Source organism: Suillus bovinus (genome assembly GCF_016758785.1).
Source record: "Suillus bovinus strain UH-Sbo-P2 chromosome Unknown EDB93scaffold_62, whole genome shotgun sequence".
NCBI classification, from domain to species: Eukaryota; Fungi; Basidiomycota; class Agaricomycetes; order Boletales; family Suillaceae; genus Suillus; species Suillus bovinus.
This window is the reverse complement of record NW_024542118.1, coordinates 212,667-231,253: the sequence shown is the minus strand read 5'-3', so window position 1 is coordinate 231,253 and position 18,587 is coordinate 212,667. Positions and strand designations below refer to the sequence as shown.

Below are 18,587 nucleotides of genomic sequence, written 5' to 3'. Positions count from 1 at the left end.
CTGGACACAGTGTGGCTTCCTCTGTTACATTTCAGTTGGATCAGTTTCCGTCATGGCTTTTCTATCCTGATGATACGTTGTTGCATATACTCTCTTCCCTTTCCGTTCCTGTCCTTGTCCAGTGTAGCTTGCTGAATGGGTCCAAGGTCAAGCATGCATCCAAGGCCAAACATGTGCAGCAGATCCTATGATCCTTTCAGACTGCCTACACCAAATTCACCACTTTACCGTTTGATTCTGCTGTTGATCATCTGTCACACATTGAGTTGCCCTCACCATGTGGGTGCTCCCTGTTACCTCTCCTTTGTGCACACTTTGAGAATATTTTTGGTGCTTGTGTGTTACAATAACATTTAGCCCTACTTATTTTTCCTTTCTGTAACCCTAGCACTGACTCTAGACTCATCTAGACCCGGCGATTCTCTTTGCAAGCGGGCTGTCCGCACTTCTTTTCTTCTTGATTGTATTTTGACTACCATCATGCGCAGCATGATTCTTTCACCTATCTTTGCTATCTTGATAGGTTGTACTATTTCCCTATCTTTGTTACCTTTCTTGATATGGCTGCGCCGCTCCTTGTTACCTATATGAACCCCATGTACAACAGTAGTATTCCTTAACTCAATCTACTGGGTTTTCCCCTTGAATCCTGTTCTATAAGGTCTCCTCCCTTATAGTCTGATATCTGATTCTAAGACAGTCACTCACTGTCTTAGCCTGAACCCTTGATAGGCAGAAGTGCTAAAACCACTTGCCGCAGAACCTAGATAGAAGCTGCCACACCCGTCTAGCAGAACCCTTGAACCTGAACCCTCCTTGTACTAGGAGTTCAGAACAAGCTGTCAACAAGACTGGTCTATCTTTGACCATTGACAGAAGAACTATCCCAGTCGTAACATTGTGTAGCCGAAGCATTGTGGCGTCCTTTGGCCGTGTCTTATGTGGTTCTATGTCCTCCTCTTTCTCAGATTCCATGGATGTTACTTTCAACCGAGGAGCTTGTGCAACAGTTGCGCAAGCTTCCTGTTGACACTTTGTCAGATTCCATTTGCAGGCTGCCATTGAATGGTTGTCCCGCGCTGGATAGTCGATCCAGAACCAAGATGTGCAATGGCTTGGTTGTCCACATTTGTGCACGCACTTCGTGTCTGCAGGCCTTGGGCTCCCGTCTTGTAAGTGATGTATGGCTCACTTATTTCCTGTTCAAGCGGCCATCTGACTTTTCAGACTCGCATTATCTTCTCAGTATTCTCAAATTTGAATATGGTATTTCGGTCATTCACAGATTGTCCCTGTAAGTTTCGTCTCTTTCCAATCAATGCAAGTTGAAGTGCCGTGAGCATAAGCAGTTACAAATTTGTGACCAGGCTCAGTTGTCCTTGGAACATCAGCAGCAGTGGCCCACACTTGTTCCAAAGGAGATTGTTCTGTCATGTCTCCATAACTATCATGATGAATCTGTTTGGATGCCACCTCTGGTGTGTGCTATTTGTGCACAGTATAGGGTATGATTGTGAGCTTGTTGTCGTTTCATCTGGAGAGCCAGCAGCACTGAATCTGGAAAACCTTCGTATCCACGACCCCTTCATAATCATGAAGTGTGTGGTTCAGCCGTTGTCCACGGCCTTCTCTTTCGACTCTCCACTTGTTGATGGTCTGATGCTTGACAAGTCTGGTGTGTTTGTAGATCACTCTTCCGTGACTTGTCTCAGTATCTGTTCGGTGTGTTAGGTTGCCTTGTCCAAGCCTGACTGCATACTGTGTTTTTCATTGGCGAACAATCTCTACTGTGGTGAGCTGCCTAACCATTTTCATGGCTTGACCTGAATAGAGGAGAAAATTTGTGCCATCTATTGTGTAACTGCATACATCACACCCTTGTTCCAGTCTTTTGATCCATCTCAATCCAGAGTGTTTTATGGCAATATGTGTGCCCATGATATGAATGTAGTTTCCACTGTGTCGGTCCTTCCTCGTACTCCTACAGATGTCAATGGTCTGCTGAGCATTATATTTGTAGGTCCTGGAAAATTTGACCCTGCTAAAGTAGGCTCTGTGTTCCATGTTCGCAAGCAGATGATTTGGCAGTTCTTCTTGTGGCTCAAACATCATAACAGATTGTATTCCAGTGTCACACTTGACTTGGATATTTTATCTTTGTATCCTGAGGGTGATGTCCTCCCAGGACTGTGTGACTGTGTGGTAGAGGATCACAAACTTGACCCAATCACTGTCTTTGAACAGGAAACAGCAGGGTTTTCTGACCATTCTGCAGCACTTTTGAATTGTGGTGACAGTGATACACAGTCGGTGATGGTTGACCATGCTAATGATGTCTCTGTAGTGATGCTGGAAAAAATGGGTGTCTCAGATCCTAAGAGCGATAAAATTAGTGGGCACACTTTTACTGCCTGCAGCCCTCAGGAACTTGTATTCGCGCTCTAGCCTACAGCCTGACCTTGTTGTTCATCATGGTCCTCAGGCAATCAATGAATACAATAATCCTGATCTCATCCCAGGTATGTATCTGACCCTTTCCCTTCTGGTATTGGGGGTTTTGAGGACAAGACAAGACCTACCGCATTGTCCTTTCAGCAGCAGGCGCAGTATTATTTGAATTTACCTGATCACTCATTCCGTTACCATCATTCTTATCTGTTTGTAGCTTTGAACATGATTCAGTGGCGCGCTGCTCATCTGAATACTTTTTTCACTGTTCAGAAAACTCAATTCATCAGTAAACTACTTTGCACTGTACAGCTCTGTACAGTGCCCAAGTGCGACAGATTGGTCCCTTTTGGACAGAGACCCACAGAAGCGCTGATTCTGTTGCACTCTGCACAGATGCTCACAGATACTCACAGATACTCACTCATGCACAGTACTAGTAGCCTAAATTAATCACACACTGATACCTGTTACAGCAGGCTATTCATTTCCCTTATCTTTGCCTCACCTTAGACACATGTCTTACTTCTTGATCACTGTCTTGCTTCTAGTGCAACTCATGTAGCACATGAGGACACCATGAGGACCCCTATCTTTTCCCCTTTGCCCTATTCCCTTTCTTGTACTTACCAGGACGCTCTTCCCTTGGTCTGTGCACCCTTCCTTTACGTATATAAACCCTAGTTACTTGACTTGTATTCCTTAACTTGAATCTACTCGGTTCTTGATTCACTTGATTCTCTGAACAGGCCCGCGGGTGCCTCTTGAATCTGATCTCGCCAAGGTTCTACCCTTGGTTGTCTTGACACTGTACTCTTGATCCTCTTTATTGAGGCAGTTACAGAAGACTCCATCCGAGTCCATAACAATACCATGCAGATTAGATCATATTAATAACATGCTGATAAAAGATCGAGATAATCAACTGTGATAATGAATATACACAAATACTAGGATAAAAGCAGAGCGGAAATATGTGGACTCAATTGAGAAAAATCTGCAGGTGGTCATGACTTGCCTCTACATCTCTGTCAACCTTCGAAAGTTCAGCCCTGTATAAATAAAATTAATATCATAATTTTAAAACAAAATAAATGACTTACCACCCTGCTTAGGCCCATTCCCGGAGCTGCACTAACATGACGGGGCCATGGTAACGATCCTTCATGATGTCACTCAGTAGCTGGAGCATCTTGCGGTATATAGGGCCATATTCCTTTGCAGTGAACTTAGGGTATTCAACAGGGGAGCACTAGTGGCTTCAAGGGGTGGAAGTGGAAGGTGGGCAGGGGAAAATGAAGGGGGCAGGGGGGGGGGGGGGGAATGAAGGGGGAGATGTGGGATTTTCTTCTCTTGAGTTGTGAGGAGATTCATGAAGAGGCATTGGCTTGAGCTTGAGGGTGCCACTAGAGGATCCTTCCTGGGGATCTTCAGGAAATGCATCAGGAGGCATTGTGGTTGCTGTGTCAATGGTATTGGCTTGAGCAGCCTGATGATGGTTTCTAAATAGATGGCAGCCAGGCATATGTGCATCTGGGGGCGGAGGAAGTGGGACATTTTTCCAGAAACTAACTGTGGCATTGTACCCGATACATTCTGGACTACCAAAGACAACAGTGGCAATAATTTGTGAAAATAAGTTCGGCTGGTGGTTGATGGTGCAGTAGGAAGATACAATGCCACCAGAATGGTCATACAATAGAATGCGAAGATCGCTGTAGCCGTTGGTGAAGGATAAAATGAGTGCGAAGCATCTCCAGGGTTGGTTGCTCAGCAAAAGATATGCTTAAGTATCTGTGGCTCTCACAAGCTGCTGCGCAGGCTTGTACTGGCTGGCCATCAACTCAGCACATACCCTGATATTGCCCCACTTCAGTTTGATATTGTCAGACAAGACAATATCCGGTTTGTGCCTAATGTCGGTGTCTTGAACAGGAGTTGTTGAATGCGCTGCACTCCATATTCAAGTTGCAGATGGTGTGAGCAGTTTTGGCTCTGATTCAGCCATGGAGATAGTGACAGCATTGCAAAATGAGGCGAATATTTCTTTGTGGGTGCAATTTTTGACACCTGGCAATGAGATGCAGTCTTCTGCTACACCACCACCATTAGGATATGATAACAGAAGTCCCCAGTTCCAAAGCCCCACATTGGTATTGTACAATGGCACAATATCATCTGGGCTGTTAAGGCAAAATGTGTTGTTGATTTGTTTGTTGCGATAGAGAATTTTGCCGAGTTTGATTGTAAGTTTTGCTACTGATGGAATAGGGATTGCGAAAGGCTTGAAAATCAGAGAGAGTAGGTGGCCTAGTGAGTCCTCCGCAGGTTGAGGTTTGGTTGTAACTGATTGATCAAGTTCAACTGATGTCAGTTTATTCATGGTGGGGACATCATTGACTTCGGGGAGCGAGATTAGTGATGCTAATTTGATTCCATCACCAACTGTTCTATAAAAGTGAGACATAATTGACAGGTACTAGGCACTCCGCGCTTCAGAAAAGAAAGGGCAATGAGATGGATTCACAGCGGTGCTTATCGTTGCCACATGGTAACTAAAGATATCCTACATAGACTGATGCAAAAGTGGAAAAGATAGTGCATAAAAGGTGTAGAACAGAAGTTTTTGGCCTGCTGTGCTAGTACATCACAAGAGGGAAGAACATATTTTTGTCCCAGTACCTGTTAAGCCAGAATTCTGATGAGTATTTGATGCTGTTATACAGAGTGAGATGATTGTCTGCATTTGAGCCAAAGCGAGGGACAATATTGACAGGCACCCTGAGCTGAGTGACTGGAATGATATCACCAATCCGAGTCCCATTTGACCGCTTTGCCCTCTTGAGCAAATGTAACTTCATAGCTGGTTCGCGATCACCAATGTCAAATTGTTGCACATAAGTGAGGAAGCGATCCTTCCACGACCATTCTGTGCCTCTCTTTGCAATTGGACAAATAATAAGCCTGATTTGAGCAATACAATGACCTAAATATTCAATGAGATAATGTTCAGCATGACAGAATACTAACTTACCACGAAGACCATCAGCAGGCCATGAGCACCCCTCCTCATGATTGACAATGGCTGTGTCATACTGGCCAGAGGTCCAGAGGTCGCAAGGCGGTGCACAGTTCAGGGTCTGTGCAGGCTGCACAATGCTGGTGTTGTGAATGTCCGTGTCCTGGAGCCGAAGTTTGAACCAAACTTGCAGTGTATTGAAAGGAAGCAAAGCATTGGGCTCAGCTCTCCTAGCTCCACCAATTGCATGAATGTGATCATTTCTGTGGGTATCTTCGCGACAAAGAAAGTCAGCAAGAGCTGGCTGTAAGTCGGGAATGTTAAATTTGAGAGCAGCATCATCGACAGAGATGGCTCTGATGGATGGGTCATAGGCAAGATGAGCTACTACATGCTGTGCAATAACAAAAGTGCATAATGGCGCAGGGATTGTCCCAACATCCTTGTGCAGAAGAGTCTGTGCGATTGCAAAATAGTCAGTAATTGGCCGTGAATGATGGTGATTGCCTGTTGCTAGGATATCACGATTGTCATTGATGTCAACATCACTTTCATCATCATCTTCATCTGGGTATGTGTCTTGGTTTGACAAGTCTAGTAGACTCACGGCAAGCTCAAAGTGACGGCACTTGTCAGCATGGTCAAGATGGCAACAAATCTGCGCATCATAGTGGTTGTTGTTACTGGCTTGTGCAGGGTCTTTGATTTCCATGACATGCACGTACTCCATAGTGTCTGCAGTCCACTGCATGGTAACACCAGTATTGCACATACTGGGAACAATGCTCTGTATGAGCTCTAATTTTGGGATGTACCAATTATCGATGACTTTGCCACCCTTGCCTTGATGGAACCCAGCATCTAAGATTGCCTGCTTGTTGGCATGAAATTCACCCAGCGCTGCCAAAATGTGCTCGAGGTCCTGATTGTCAATTTGTGTCAACTGTACAAGATAACGGAGATCCATTAACACTCATACAGCTTTGATCACGGTGCTAGGTACTGCATCTGCAGCTGACCGCAATGATTGAGCGTTGGATGTCACATTGGGCACGCCCGGTAACCTGCTTCAGATTTGAGATCCCGTCGCAGAAATGGTAAAAGCCCATCATGGGCTGCAACACAGAGAAACGGAAATAAATCTCCACTTCCCCAACTGCATGGATGATCTATTTGGCATCATGGTCATAAAATTGTTGGTGAATATGGTGAAGAACTTCTGAAGTGAGGAAATGCGATGGTTCAGCCATGACCCAGTCCAACCAGAAAGGCTTATCGACTCCATTCAAGCGGAACTTCTGCGCTTCACAAAAGAAGGATTTAATATTGCTGGGGTTGACTTTTTTGCAGATGACAGCCAGTTGTGCAAGGGTAGTTGATTGAGTTCGAGGTTTGTGGAGGAGAGGATCTCCAAATTGCTTGTATGAGGCCATGGTAACTGAAGATGTTTTCCCGCCAACAGTGGCAAGCATCATTGCCTCTGGGGTATCGACGATGTAGCTTGCAAGTGGGGTGAAACAATAACGGCTATGCCCAACTGGATCTGATAGCATGATCCCCTCGCAAGCAGCCTGCTTAAGAGGCTCCAGAACAATATCCAAGCATTGATGAATCAGACAATCCTCCAACACACCTCGCAAGTGTTTCTTCTTATGAATGAATTTGGGTACAGGGAGTAGGGCAGTAAGCAAGAAAGTGCTGGATGATGTCTTGAGTCAAGTAGACATGCGTATGTTTGCAAGACTGATGAGGAGTGGGTGGGCAACTCTGTTGCCTGTCATCATGGATATATTGGTCTTATCCGATGACAAAATAGTGCCTAGCAGGGTCACACCACTTGGTAGATTGGACTGTTAGAAGCAATAAGTACTTAGCACAGCTTGAACAATGAGACTATGCACCTGCATCTTCCAAGCATCATTGCCTGTCATCCACTCAGAGTACACACGATACGGCTGCTGCACAGTGGTATACACCCTGCGAGGTGTAAAGTCTGACTCTTTGCGAAACATAGGATGGTTTAGTAGGCTTGAGAGACAGTCCAAGGGGTCGCACCAGTATAATATGACGGGTGATTTTGTGGGATGGGTCATAGGAATTACTTGAGACATCCAGTGCAGACCGCTGGGCAACAGTTCAGCCCTACCTCACAGCTCTTTAGCAGTGGAGAATGATAATGAAAGATCTCTAATCTTAACGGGTACTCTGTCAGACGTCGCTAATGAAAATGATTGAGCACTGACCATCTCGAGTGACAAAAAACTATTAATCTTCCCCATGCTCAACCCAGAATGCAATAGCCATTACGCAACTTCCCACTCCTTCCGACCACTGAACGGGTAGTAAAGATTCTGCATGCAATATATGCTATTCTCGTCAGAGTGAAATAAGTCAAGAAATGTATGACCCTTGCCATTTGTCTGAGAGGCACCAGGAAACCAATCAATGAAGTCAGTGGTGGGCAGCGTGCCTTCCTCGTCGATGTGACTGGTAAAAACGCCTTCATCTGAATTGACACCTCCGAGACCCTCAGGTTCATTATGATAGTAGTCTTGATGTGACTCGGTGGAATCGTGCAGTATGTGTGGGTCATCAACATTCATGGAGTGGTCAGTCTGAAGTTCTGAAGCCATGTACTATATCCTGAGCAAGGTTGGTTCATGTGCTGAGCAATGGCAACATCGTCTTTGAATCCGCCTTTGCTACATGAAGGACACTGAAACATATGGGGTACTAGTATCAAGATGTTTACAAGTGTGAGAAATCATATATACTTAGCTACTGTCTGAGAAGTCAGTCTGAGAAGTTGGATTTTGCCGAATGCTATACAGGTCAATCTGTGATAGAGGCTTCAATCAACATACTAGAAACAAGTCACAAATGTCAAATGTCCCAACTGTTAGTCTTAATCTTACCAATAATATCCCCTCTACCTCAACTAAAACATTCCCTCGCTATCTGCCTCATAATTCATATCCACACACTTCAAATTCAGGTGGTTGCGGTCTCCCAGATTTTTATGAGATTGCTGAAGGTATTGGATCAATAGTAAGTGCCTCCGTTTCAAAATGATATCAATATTAACATCATACATCAAATTTATGCAGGCAATTGATGACACTGATGAACTTGAAGCCAACCTAGTTATGGAACTTGCAAGGGCCTGACGAGACATCTTCACAGCTGACAAGTCGCTCACAGATTGCATGGTCCGCGAATGTGAACTAATGGCCAGTCTGTTGAAGTTCAAGTCGAACATTTATGCGCAGAAACTTAACAAGGCGGACATCGGACTAGGATTTATGCGGATTACCTTCAAAGAATTTGGTCTTTCTCATCATCCACCTGCACATGACGCCGGTAAGTCCTCCAACAGTGTCTTTAGGTACCAAGGTGATATGATATGAACTACAGGCTCTTCCGCCCATTTTGGGTCCAGCCGTAACATTACTATTCAACTCGATTGATGTAGCATGAGACTCGGACTTGGAGTTGTTCAATTTTTGTCTTAGTACTAGTTGGATTCATTATAAATATTTTCTCCTTGCATTGAAATTTTGTGGTATCACATGAGACTTAGTAAAGTTTTCAGTGTTTTGTCTCTGCGCTACTCTAGTACTACTAGTACTCGAAAGCATGTGATGTCTGTTAGCTCTTTGGGAAAAGCGAGACAGCTGTGTGAATAGGCCTCTGTACATATTTGTAGGTCTGTGAGCCTCTGTCTGCACTGTGAGGCACTGTGGGAAACTGTCCAGTATGCCTATGTCTGTGGGAAAATGAGTGGTTTACTGATGTTTGAATCCATAGCAAGGAAACTTACGCAGGTCTCACCTGGTGTCCTTGACAGTCTTGCTTGCCGTTTGGAACAGGACCATAAGTTGTCTCAGTTGAGTGTGGAAGAAAAGACGGTGTTCAGTTTACTGAAAAATGTTGATACCATTGCTGCTAGAATTCCTGGGTCTCAAGCCTCCAAGATTCTTGTTTGGAATGAAATACAGAGCTGCTTCAGTCACTTTGGATTACCACACCTTTTTTCACTTTCAATCCCAGTGCAGCTCACAGTCCCATTTTTCAAGTGATGTACGGTGATACTTTGGTGGACCTCTCCAGCCAATTCCCTAGGTTGATTGCTGGCCGTGAGCATGCACTCCACTTAGCGCATGATCCCATCAGTGGACTGGTGGAAAAAATACAAGGATATATATAACAATATATAGGACATAATCACAAACTTTTGCATAATTCTGCTATTGATCATCATATTGTCATATTTGGCCTTAAAGAGGAAAGGACAAAGCCTCATTATTCTATACAAGTGTTTGATCCAGAACACAATCTGACGTTGCAAACTCACATTTGAAGGAAGGGTAGAGTAAAAGCTAATGATCAGGCTAGATAAACTAAACTAGCCACATACGAGGCTTGGTCCATGATGACCAGACAAGACCAGGAGGCCAACATCTTCCAGAGAATAACAATGTGTCAACCAACCGAGCAAAAACGAAAATGAGCACTACTTTTAAAGTGTGGTGCGATCTGAATTAAAATAGCCACGTATGAGGCTTGGTCCATGATGACCAGACAAGGTCAGGAGACCAACATCTTCCAGAGAACTACAATGTGTCAACTGACTGAGCAAAAATGAACATGGGCACCACTTTTAAAGTGTGATATGACTCACCGACACCCCCCAGAGAACGTTGGTGTGTCGACCGACCGAGCGAAAAACGAAGATGGGCACCACGCCCAAAGCATGGTGCGATCTGAATCAAAATAGCAATGTACAAGACTTGGTCCATGATGACCAGACAAGGTCAGGAGGCTGACATCTTCCAGAGAACGTCAATGTGTTGACCGACTGAGCAAAAAATGAATATGGGCACTATATTTAAAGTGTGGTGCGATCTGAATCAAAATAGCAACATACGAGACTTGGTCCAAGATGACAAGACAAGGTCAGGAGGCCAACATCTTCCAGAGAATGATGGTATGTTGACCGACTGAGCGAGAATGAACATGAGCCCTACTTTTAAAGTGTGGTGTGATCCAAATTAAAATAGTGACATATGAGGCTGGGTCCATGATGACAAGACAAGGTCAGGAGGCTGACATCTTTCAGAGGACAATGTTGTGTGAGCGTATATGCGAGAGCAAATATGTGTTGTGTTTATCCAATGACTAGCAGCTTTCCTTGCTGCGGATTTTTTTGAGTTTTCTTGGAGATGCTGTTTTGAACATCTTCTGGGATGGGATTTCAAAGCTGAGAAGTCTAATGCTGCTGGTGGTATCTTTGGTCAGTTATGTGCATTCTATGGATCATCTGAATATACTAAGCGTGGGGCTCTGCATAGTTACTTCCTCCTGTAGTTAAATGGAGCAGCCAATCCTTCTGAACTACATGCCAAGCTACATGACGAGAGTTATCAGAAAAGGTTCTTTGATTTCTTTGACAATATCATCTCGCATCATCTACCAGATATTGAGGTAGAAACTGACCCTAAGTTTGATCCTCATGTGGAGAGACCTCTGTGCCCTCCAATCCTAGGCTCTCAACAGAATCTCATGTCTGACAAAATTGTGAAATGGGATTCAGTTTTCCTTACACAAGTCAAGCAGTGCAGAGAGGTCCTACAACACCACACATGTTGTGCCATTTATCATAAATATGGCAATGAAGGTAGTTGTTGATTTCTCTTCCCACATGACATTGTCGAAACATCTTATTTTGATCCTGACACCAACTCTGTAGTTTTTCAGTACCATGATAGGACCATCAATTATTTCAATCCCTACATCCTCATATTTTGTCGTCACAACCATGATCTCAAGTGCATTCTGTCTGGCAAAGCTGCAAAAGCTGCAATGTTCTACATCTTAGACTATATCACCAAAATGGACTGAGCTTGACCTCATGCTTCCTGACCCTAATGGTAGAAGTGCACTAAAGGACTTTCGCACAGACCAATTACTGCTGCATCTCCAACAAGCAGGTTGGTTGGGAAAGTCTGCACCAATTTCTTCTGTAGTCCCTATACCACAGTCTGAGTCGGTCAATGAATCCACAGGAAGTGAAGCCAGTGCTGAGTCAGTTACCCCCATGGGAATCAATGAAACACTGAGTGAATTAAATGACACACCTATTGAATGTGGCCCAAAGCATCTGAAAGCTTGGAACAATGAGATAAAAGCGCAAGAGGCAGACATTGCTAATACTCGTCACAATGCATTGAATCCTGATGAGCAGGTGGAGCATCTACCAGTCCAGGATATAGACACTTATGCCAATGCAATGACTCTTAATGTTGATGCTGGTCCATGCTGCAATACAGAAAGTGCCCTGAACTCACGAGTTGCACTGTCCCCTGAAGAAGTTATAACCATGATCAGTAATGATAATCATCTTGATGAAAAACAATGACATGCTTACCAGATCATTGCAGAGCACTCCATCAAAAAACTTGTCAAAAAAAGCAATGATACTGATGGTGCCTTTCAACTCACGATGTTAATGACAGATCCAGACGGTACAGGGAAGACTCACATAGTGAAGGCAGTGCATACAGTGATGGCATACTATGAGTATGGCCATATCATTCGTTTCCTGGCACCGACCGGTTCAGCCACAGCACTTATTGATGAGATGACAATTCATAAGGGTCTAGGAATCAAAATCAAGTCAGCAAACAAAGGTAAAGGTAACAGGGAGCCAGGAGAAAGTTCACAAGACTATTCTGTTGTTGTCAGCATGCAGAATAAGTCTCAATTGTGTAATGAATGGAAATATTTTGGACTTTGGGGAACAAGCACTTGTCGTTGACTGGGATGCTCGCTTTTCCTTAAGATCCATGATTAGGACCTCCCACATCATATGGCATATTGTGGAGCATTGCCACAATGGCTCCTGTCCATATAATCCCACCAACAATACACAAGTAGTGGTTCTCCTACCCATACCTATCTCATGTGATCTTGCAACTATTCAGGTGCAGGAGGTGCACATAGATAACCATACACCTGTCTGTTTTACTCAACAAATGTTTTGTGATCATGTACTAACATATGGTTTATGCAGTGCTATGCAGACAGATGACAGGCACTATTATATGTGACACTTGCAACAGCTTCATGTCTTGTTTCCGTGCCCCTACATGATGGGGTGACACATCTCACAAACTTAGCCCAACTAGAAACATCTCATTGGCTTGATCATCTCAAGCGAGACAAGTTTATTGTCTACACTGGCTGCTTGTGCAAGACTTTCAACATGTTGCCTGGAGCTCCTGACACACCTTGGGTGCATAGCTACACCATCATTCATGAATACCCATGGACATATCCTCCACCAAATGCTCTGATTTGTGATATAGCTTATGTGACTGACATACGTGATGATGTCACCGGCAATGTTTTGGTCATCAAACACAAGAAGGATAATAAGCATGATATTGTTGATATGACTGAGGAAGATGCAAATGTTGTCGACTCACTCATCAGAAGGTCAGTTTTGGTTTTGTGCAACTGATACTTGCTGACTCTTATGCAGTGCCATTTGTACATCAAATTTGTGAAGATGAAGGACATCTTTGTTGTGCATAAGATGAGGAGAGGGAGACTCTGTACACTACAGTTGAGGTTTAACATGGTTCTGACACTGGTCGCATGCAATAAATGATTTACAGTTCTCAGGAGGGATGGATCTGGATAAAACAGCACACCTGCACTAGTATAGAGTGTGGCTGAACTTGAGATGTCAAGCCGTAACAGAGCTCTATGAGTAGTATGTGTTATGCGCAGTGCTTGTGAATGCTTACAAGTTGTTGATGGCCCTACGCAATCACGTTGATGTCCATTAGGCTTTCAATTGGTATTATGATGCTTTCTGCAATGCTTTGACCCAACTTCATCTGACTTTTCCTTAATATGGGCACGTGGGCATCTCAGCAATTGCTGTCCTTGCAATCCTGGTGTTTGAGAACATTCCTAATACAATCCCACACTTGGAGCTATCTGCAGTGTTGTTATTGCCTACCTCCGTCTTGCACACAGTGGACCTATGATGGTCAGAAGTTTGATAGAACTCACACCTGTCACTCATCACCCACTGAGTCAGTTCGTCAAGGAGAACATATATATGTTTACAGCTTGCGGTCACAGCAGGTGAGTGTGCTTCATGGTCGTGTATTACCAGCATCTAGTATGTATCACAACCCCTATATGCAACTCTAATGATTAAGGAAAGTATATATTTAGATGAATGCTTACTTTAAATGTCATCTGGCACAGGCTGGTTGTCAATTCCCTGAACTTTCTTTTGACTGATCATGTCATAAGTCAGGAGGGGTCGTATTGTAGTTGTGCTCTCAGTTCTTAACAAAGCCGTGGTTCACAACACCTCCATGAACATCTCTAAATTGGATACATGGCTGAAGAGCATGAAACCATTCACTGTCAATGGCTTCCTCACAAAGTTGGCCACACCTGTCAACCAAAGGGCAGGCAGCAGTGCTCTGGCCAATCATCATGGGCTGGGAGTATGTGGGGCGCAAAGCCTTAGCTAAAAGTTGAAGAGTCTCAGTTCCGAGCATGATGCATGTAACTCTCATCTTTCAGGCATCCTCTCTGATGAAGTTGCAGGTGTGTGTCATCGAGGTTTAGTCCAATGAGACCAGATGCGGCTGGCTTAAATGCCTATAATGTGCATGCTGAATGTGACTTAGCAAAAGCTGATTAAGCTACAAAGGTCAGTGCAGTTGAAGTGTCCTTCAAATGTATTAACTGTGTGGATAACATATCATGTGACAAATTATGCATGAAGCTGATACCATCAACATATTTCGCTTGATCATCAACCTGCATGACTTTGGGCAATTGGTCGAAAATTTGTTGCATCTATCATATCTTTTCAATGAGGGTTTCTGTACATTGAAAATCAGTGACAAAAGGGAGCCTATTGTCTGTGTGTATATTCATCATCATTCCAAAAGTCACTCATCCCTGCTAGCTGCTCATATGGAGCTCTCAGAAGAAGGCTCACTATCAACATCATACAATGGTTCAATGGTGATGGAGTTTGATATGGCCACATGAAGAGTGAGTCAGATTCCACCATATTTGGCCCCAACTAAGCATAGGTGCAGGACAGCATGCTATAAGTGTATTTGAAATCATGGAGGCCACCATGCCTCATTGTTCACCCCATTTTGTTTAGTGTCTTTAATCTGATGTGAATCTGTTGAGACTGCCCCTGTTTCAGATATGTTAAACTGATCACGCTCCATAAACAAGGATCTGATTGGCCAATCATTAATCATGGGTAATGATTGCGTGGGACAACAGGGGATCAATCCACATTCATATGCTACATGGGGGAGGCATGCAAAAACCTTTAATTATACAAAGACCGATGATCGTACTGGCCTGGGGTTGTCTTTAACACATGCCTTGGATGCTGATATGCTGTAGTCGGTCATGTGTATTTTGTAAGTGCTGGAATGCGTAAAGATTGACTTATCTATCAGGTATCTGAGAAAACAAAGAGGCACAGGATGGTTAGTGCGTTGGTTTCAGGCCATTGTTAAAATTTGTCTTGCAATGCACCATTGTCTATATCACACAGTCGAAAAAGACATCTGTGCTTGATGATGTTTCATGCAATATTATAACTGGTAGGCCTGCTAATAAGACATTGGCAATGCAAATTGGCATCACTTCAGGCTTCACAGGTGCATACTGCTGTCACTTTTTGCATTGAATCCTCAATCATATCCAGGAACAGCAAATGACAAAAGGCCCAGTTAACTCTGAAGGTAACATATAATTGAACATTTAAAAAGTGTATTTGGTTGGAACTGATTATGCTTGCGCAGAATATCCTTGTCATGGCAGACACATAATCTTCCTAGTCTCCTTCACCACAAACCACATGTCAGTCTTCCCCACTGAGTTGGGCATCATCATGCAAAGGTAGCCCAGTCAATGAAGGCACTAAACTGATGACCTCACCACTATATATATTGTTACTTGCCAGTGTAAAATCTGCAGGTGCCCTAACCAAAGAGGCTGTTGGGGAGAAGAACATTCCTGTTGAAAACAATCCTCATCCATTATCAATACTAATGGGCGACAAGGCTGAGTACTGGGTCAATGGCAGTGGCGACCTCCTGCATCTCAAGCAATCAAGGCAGGATAAGATTGGAACACGTACATTCATGTCAGTTCTATCACTGACAACTAACTTCCACATATAAGGATAGATGGGAGGGTTCACCCATGTGGTACGACCGGCCTCATCAACATATTGAACTTGTTCAGGCCCTAGATATGCAACTGTGTTAGCAATGTCATCAGGCAACCAATCTTGCATTTGGATATATTTCGTGACAACAATCTCTGCTCGTTCACCGAAGTTGCTGCAATAGTCATATGCACACTGCATCAACTGGGTAAAATGCATAATTAGGTGGTAGAAAGTCAGTCACAATAGACTTATCACTTTATACACAGCGTCTTTGTTCTGGGATACAGTGTGCTCGAGGGTTGGAAAGACATGATTCCAGATTTCCTGCATCTCTTCAGCAAAGTCTGATATCTTACATATTATCAAAGCAGGAGATAAAATCAATCCACATGGAGACAACATAAGAATCAAACTCACAATTTGACCCAGCAGGAAGGTGATTTTTTGTGAACTTGATGTGTTTATGTCGTACTTCGGACAAGGTGTCAGCGTTGTCGTTGTCATTCTCACCCTCACCATCGCTGTCATGGATGGGATGATGCTGTGGGAAAACTAATTAGTTACCTTGTAGCACTGATCACATTCAGTTTAAACATACCTTAGCACATATTACAGTGACATATTTCCGTATTATATGGGTCACCCGACCTACATAATATCCTGTATAAGACGGACCAGCAGACTATGGGTCGATGTTATGTATATCCCCGATGTTGACGGATGGGCCGGGAGGGATATTATTTCTGATGGAGACGGGTGGGCCCATCTATGCTGATATTATATATATCCTTGAAGATGTCGGGTGGGCCGATGTAATGGTTTATTGTATAGATGGGTGGGCTTACATACAGGAATCATTTTGTACACGGGTGGGCCAAGGGAGTGGTGGAATATGTATTATATAGACGGGTGGGCCGACATACTGGATGGGCCGAGGTAGTGAGATATCTGTCTGACATTCACGGATTACCAAGTCCCAGATGCCCAAAAACTGAATCCCATTGTGCAACATCCATTCCGGACACCCAAACACCCCAAGCTTGAGACTGGAAACTGGAAACTTGTGAAAATGTGTGAAATGTCTATTTCCTTACACCAAACACATGAACACCTGAACACCCAAAGCCTGAAGCTTGAAAGTCCATTTATCAAATCAATGAGTGCCGAGTGCTGATAGATCACCGAGTGTCGAGTACCAACACCCGAAACTCAACACCTGGTACACAAATCACCAAGTGCCGATCATGGCCCGAAGTCCGAAAATATGTATACAACATATCCATATTTCCCTCACCGCACCAATCACCGGGTGTCGAGTACCGAAACCTGAAACTTGACACCTGGTACACAAATTACCAAGTGCTGAGTGCCAAGGCCTGAGCCTCGATGTCCAAAGCCCGAAACCCAAAGCCTGAAACCAGAAAATATGTATCCAACATATCCATATTTTCCTCACTGCACCAATCACTGCTCACTGTACCAATCACCAAGTGTCAAGTACCACAACCCGAAACTCGACACCCAGTACACAAATCAACAAGTGCCGTGTGCCGAGGCCCGAGCCCCGATGTCCAAAGCCTGAAACCCAAAGCCTGGAACCCGAAAATATGTATATAACATATCAATATTTCACTCATCGCACAAATCACTGAGTGTCGAGTGCCAAAACCCAAAACTCAACCCCCCTACACAAATCACCAAGTGTTGAGTGCCAAGTGCCAAGGCCCAAAACCCGATGTCCAAAACCCAAAACCTAAATCCTGAAACTGAAAATATGTATATAACATATCAATATTTTACTCATTGCACAAATCACTGAGTGTCGAGTGCCAAAACCCGAAACTTGAGACCCGGTACACAAATCACCAAGTGCTGAGTGCTGAGTGCTGAGGCCCGACATCCAAAGCCTAACACCCGAAGCCTGAAACCCAAAGATATGTATACAACATATCCATATTTCCCTCACTGCACAAATCACCGAGTGTCGAGTACCAAAACCAGAAACTCAACACCCGGTACACGTGACTACAACTGGACATGAATTCTGTATTTGTATGTATTATCCATTGATGTAGGGTTCAAATAACTTGGGAATTGTATTGACTACCGAGTGTCGGGACTCGGGACTCGCTAGTCAATATAGGAAAATGATAATGAAAAAATGAAAATTATTATTATGCTTAACTTTCTTAATGAAGGTTGTAGTCCGAGTCTATGTGAGTGTATTGGTGGTCCTACCAAGTATTGGTACTCAGTGTAGTGATGGTTGCGGTGCTGGGCTCAGAACCACTGATTTTCATACTCATGTCATTCTTGTCAATTGGAGATTATTTGAAGACTACATTAAATGTTAGTCAGGGTCGAGTATGATAATGAATGTATAGTCATACCTCAGTCTGAGAACAAATAGACTGAGGTAGGATGATGCAGGTATGAGGATTATATATTTGTCTGGCATGTTAGCAATGATGTAAAGATGAGGTGTGCATTTGTACATGTGTGCAGTAAGTGAGCATACAGATAAAAGAATGAATATTAATAGTGAGACTTGCACATTATGTTGAGATATCCAACATGACAAGCCTGTGATGGGATCAGAGACCTGGAATAACACCCATATATGACCATTATAATAGCCCTAATAGTTTAGAAAGATACATGAAGGATTGATGTAATGACAGGCATATGTGTGAAATGTGACAATAGACATATTTTTACAAAGTTGCATTTATAGATGATTCAGGCCAAAGATTTCATTAAAAATATGTAGGATAGATTGTAAACTACCTAAGGAACCCATACTGCCTACTGCCTTGAGGGTAGGGGGTGGGTGGAAGGGATATAGTGAAAACATGAGTTGACTCAGCATTAAAGTCCTATTAT

General features: G+C 43.6%; 6 protein-coding genes across 6 annotated transcripts; 3 read left to right on the top strand and 3 right to left on the bottom strand.

Moving 5' to 3' along the window:
• Positions 1-1,941: 1,941 nt before the first annotated feature.
• Positions 1,942-2,445, top strand: EDB93DRAFT_1253709 (uncharacterized protein; the record flags this gene model as incomplete). The annotated part of the gene is made up of 1 exon (XM_041453498.1): positions 1,942-2,445. One exon carries the CDS (start codon positions 1,942-1,944, stop codon positions 2,443-2,445), a length of 504 nt encoding a protein of 167 aa, XP_041304386.1.
• A 2,642-nt stretch (positions 2,446-5,087) lies between these two features.
• EDB93DRAFT_1091268 (uncharacterized protein) lies at positions 5,088-6,437 on the bottom strand (the record flags this gene model as incomplete). The annotated part of the gene is made up of 2 exons (XM_041446340.1): positions 5,088-5,434; positions 5,483-6,437. Coding segments are annotated over 2 exons (1,302 nt in total), but the record flags the coding sequence as incomplete, so codon positions are not given.
• Positions 6,438-7,182: 745 nt separating this feature from the next.
• Positions 7,183-7,605, bottom strand: EDB93DRAFT_1091181 (uncharacterized protein; the record flags this gene model as incomplete). The annotated part of the gene is made up of 2 exons (XM_041446327.1): positions 7,183-7,317; positions 7,369-7,605. Coding segments are annotated over 2 exons (372 nt in total), but the record flags the coding sequence as incomplete, so codon positions are not given.
• Positions 7,606-7,770: 165 nt separating this feature from the next.
• Positions 7,771-8,100, bottom strand: EDB93DRAFT_1253707 (uncharacterized protein; the record flags this gene model as incomplete). Its single annotated transcript, XM_041453497.1, has 1 exon — positions 7,771-8,100. The coding sequence occupies one exon, from the start codon at positions 8,098-8,100 to the stop codon at positions 7,771-7,773; it is 330 nt and encodes a 109-aa protein (XP_041304383.1).
• A 3,094-nt stretch (positions 8,101-11,194) lies between these two features.
• Positions 11,195-11,368, top strand: EDB93DRAFT_1091255 (uncharacterized protein; the record flags this gene model as incomplete). Its single annotated transcript, XM_041446339.1, has 1 exon — positions 11,195-11,368. A coding segment is annotated over one exon (174 nt), but the record flags the coding sequence as incomplete, so codon positions are not given.
• Positions 11,369-13,863: 2,495 nt separating this feature from the next.
• Positions 13,864-16,052, top strand: EDB93DRAFT_1106643 (uncharacterized protein; the record flags this gene model as incomplete). Its single annotated transcript, XM_041447641.1, has 11 exons — positions 13,864-13,998; positions 14,078-14,101; positions 14,185-14,207; positions 14,401-14,423; positions 14,930-14,946; positions 14,986-15,019; positions 15,137-15,189; positions 15,237-15,273; positions 15,334-15,430; positions 15,495-15,677; positions 15,971-16,052. 11 exons carry the CDS (start codon positions 13,864-13,866, stop codon positions 16,050-16,052), a joined length of 708 nt encoding a protein of 235 aa, XP_041304381.1.
• Between the last annotated feature and the right edge of the window lie 2,535 nt (positions 16,053-18,587).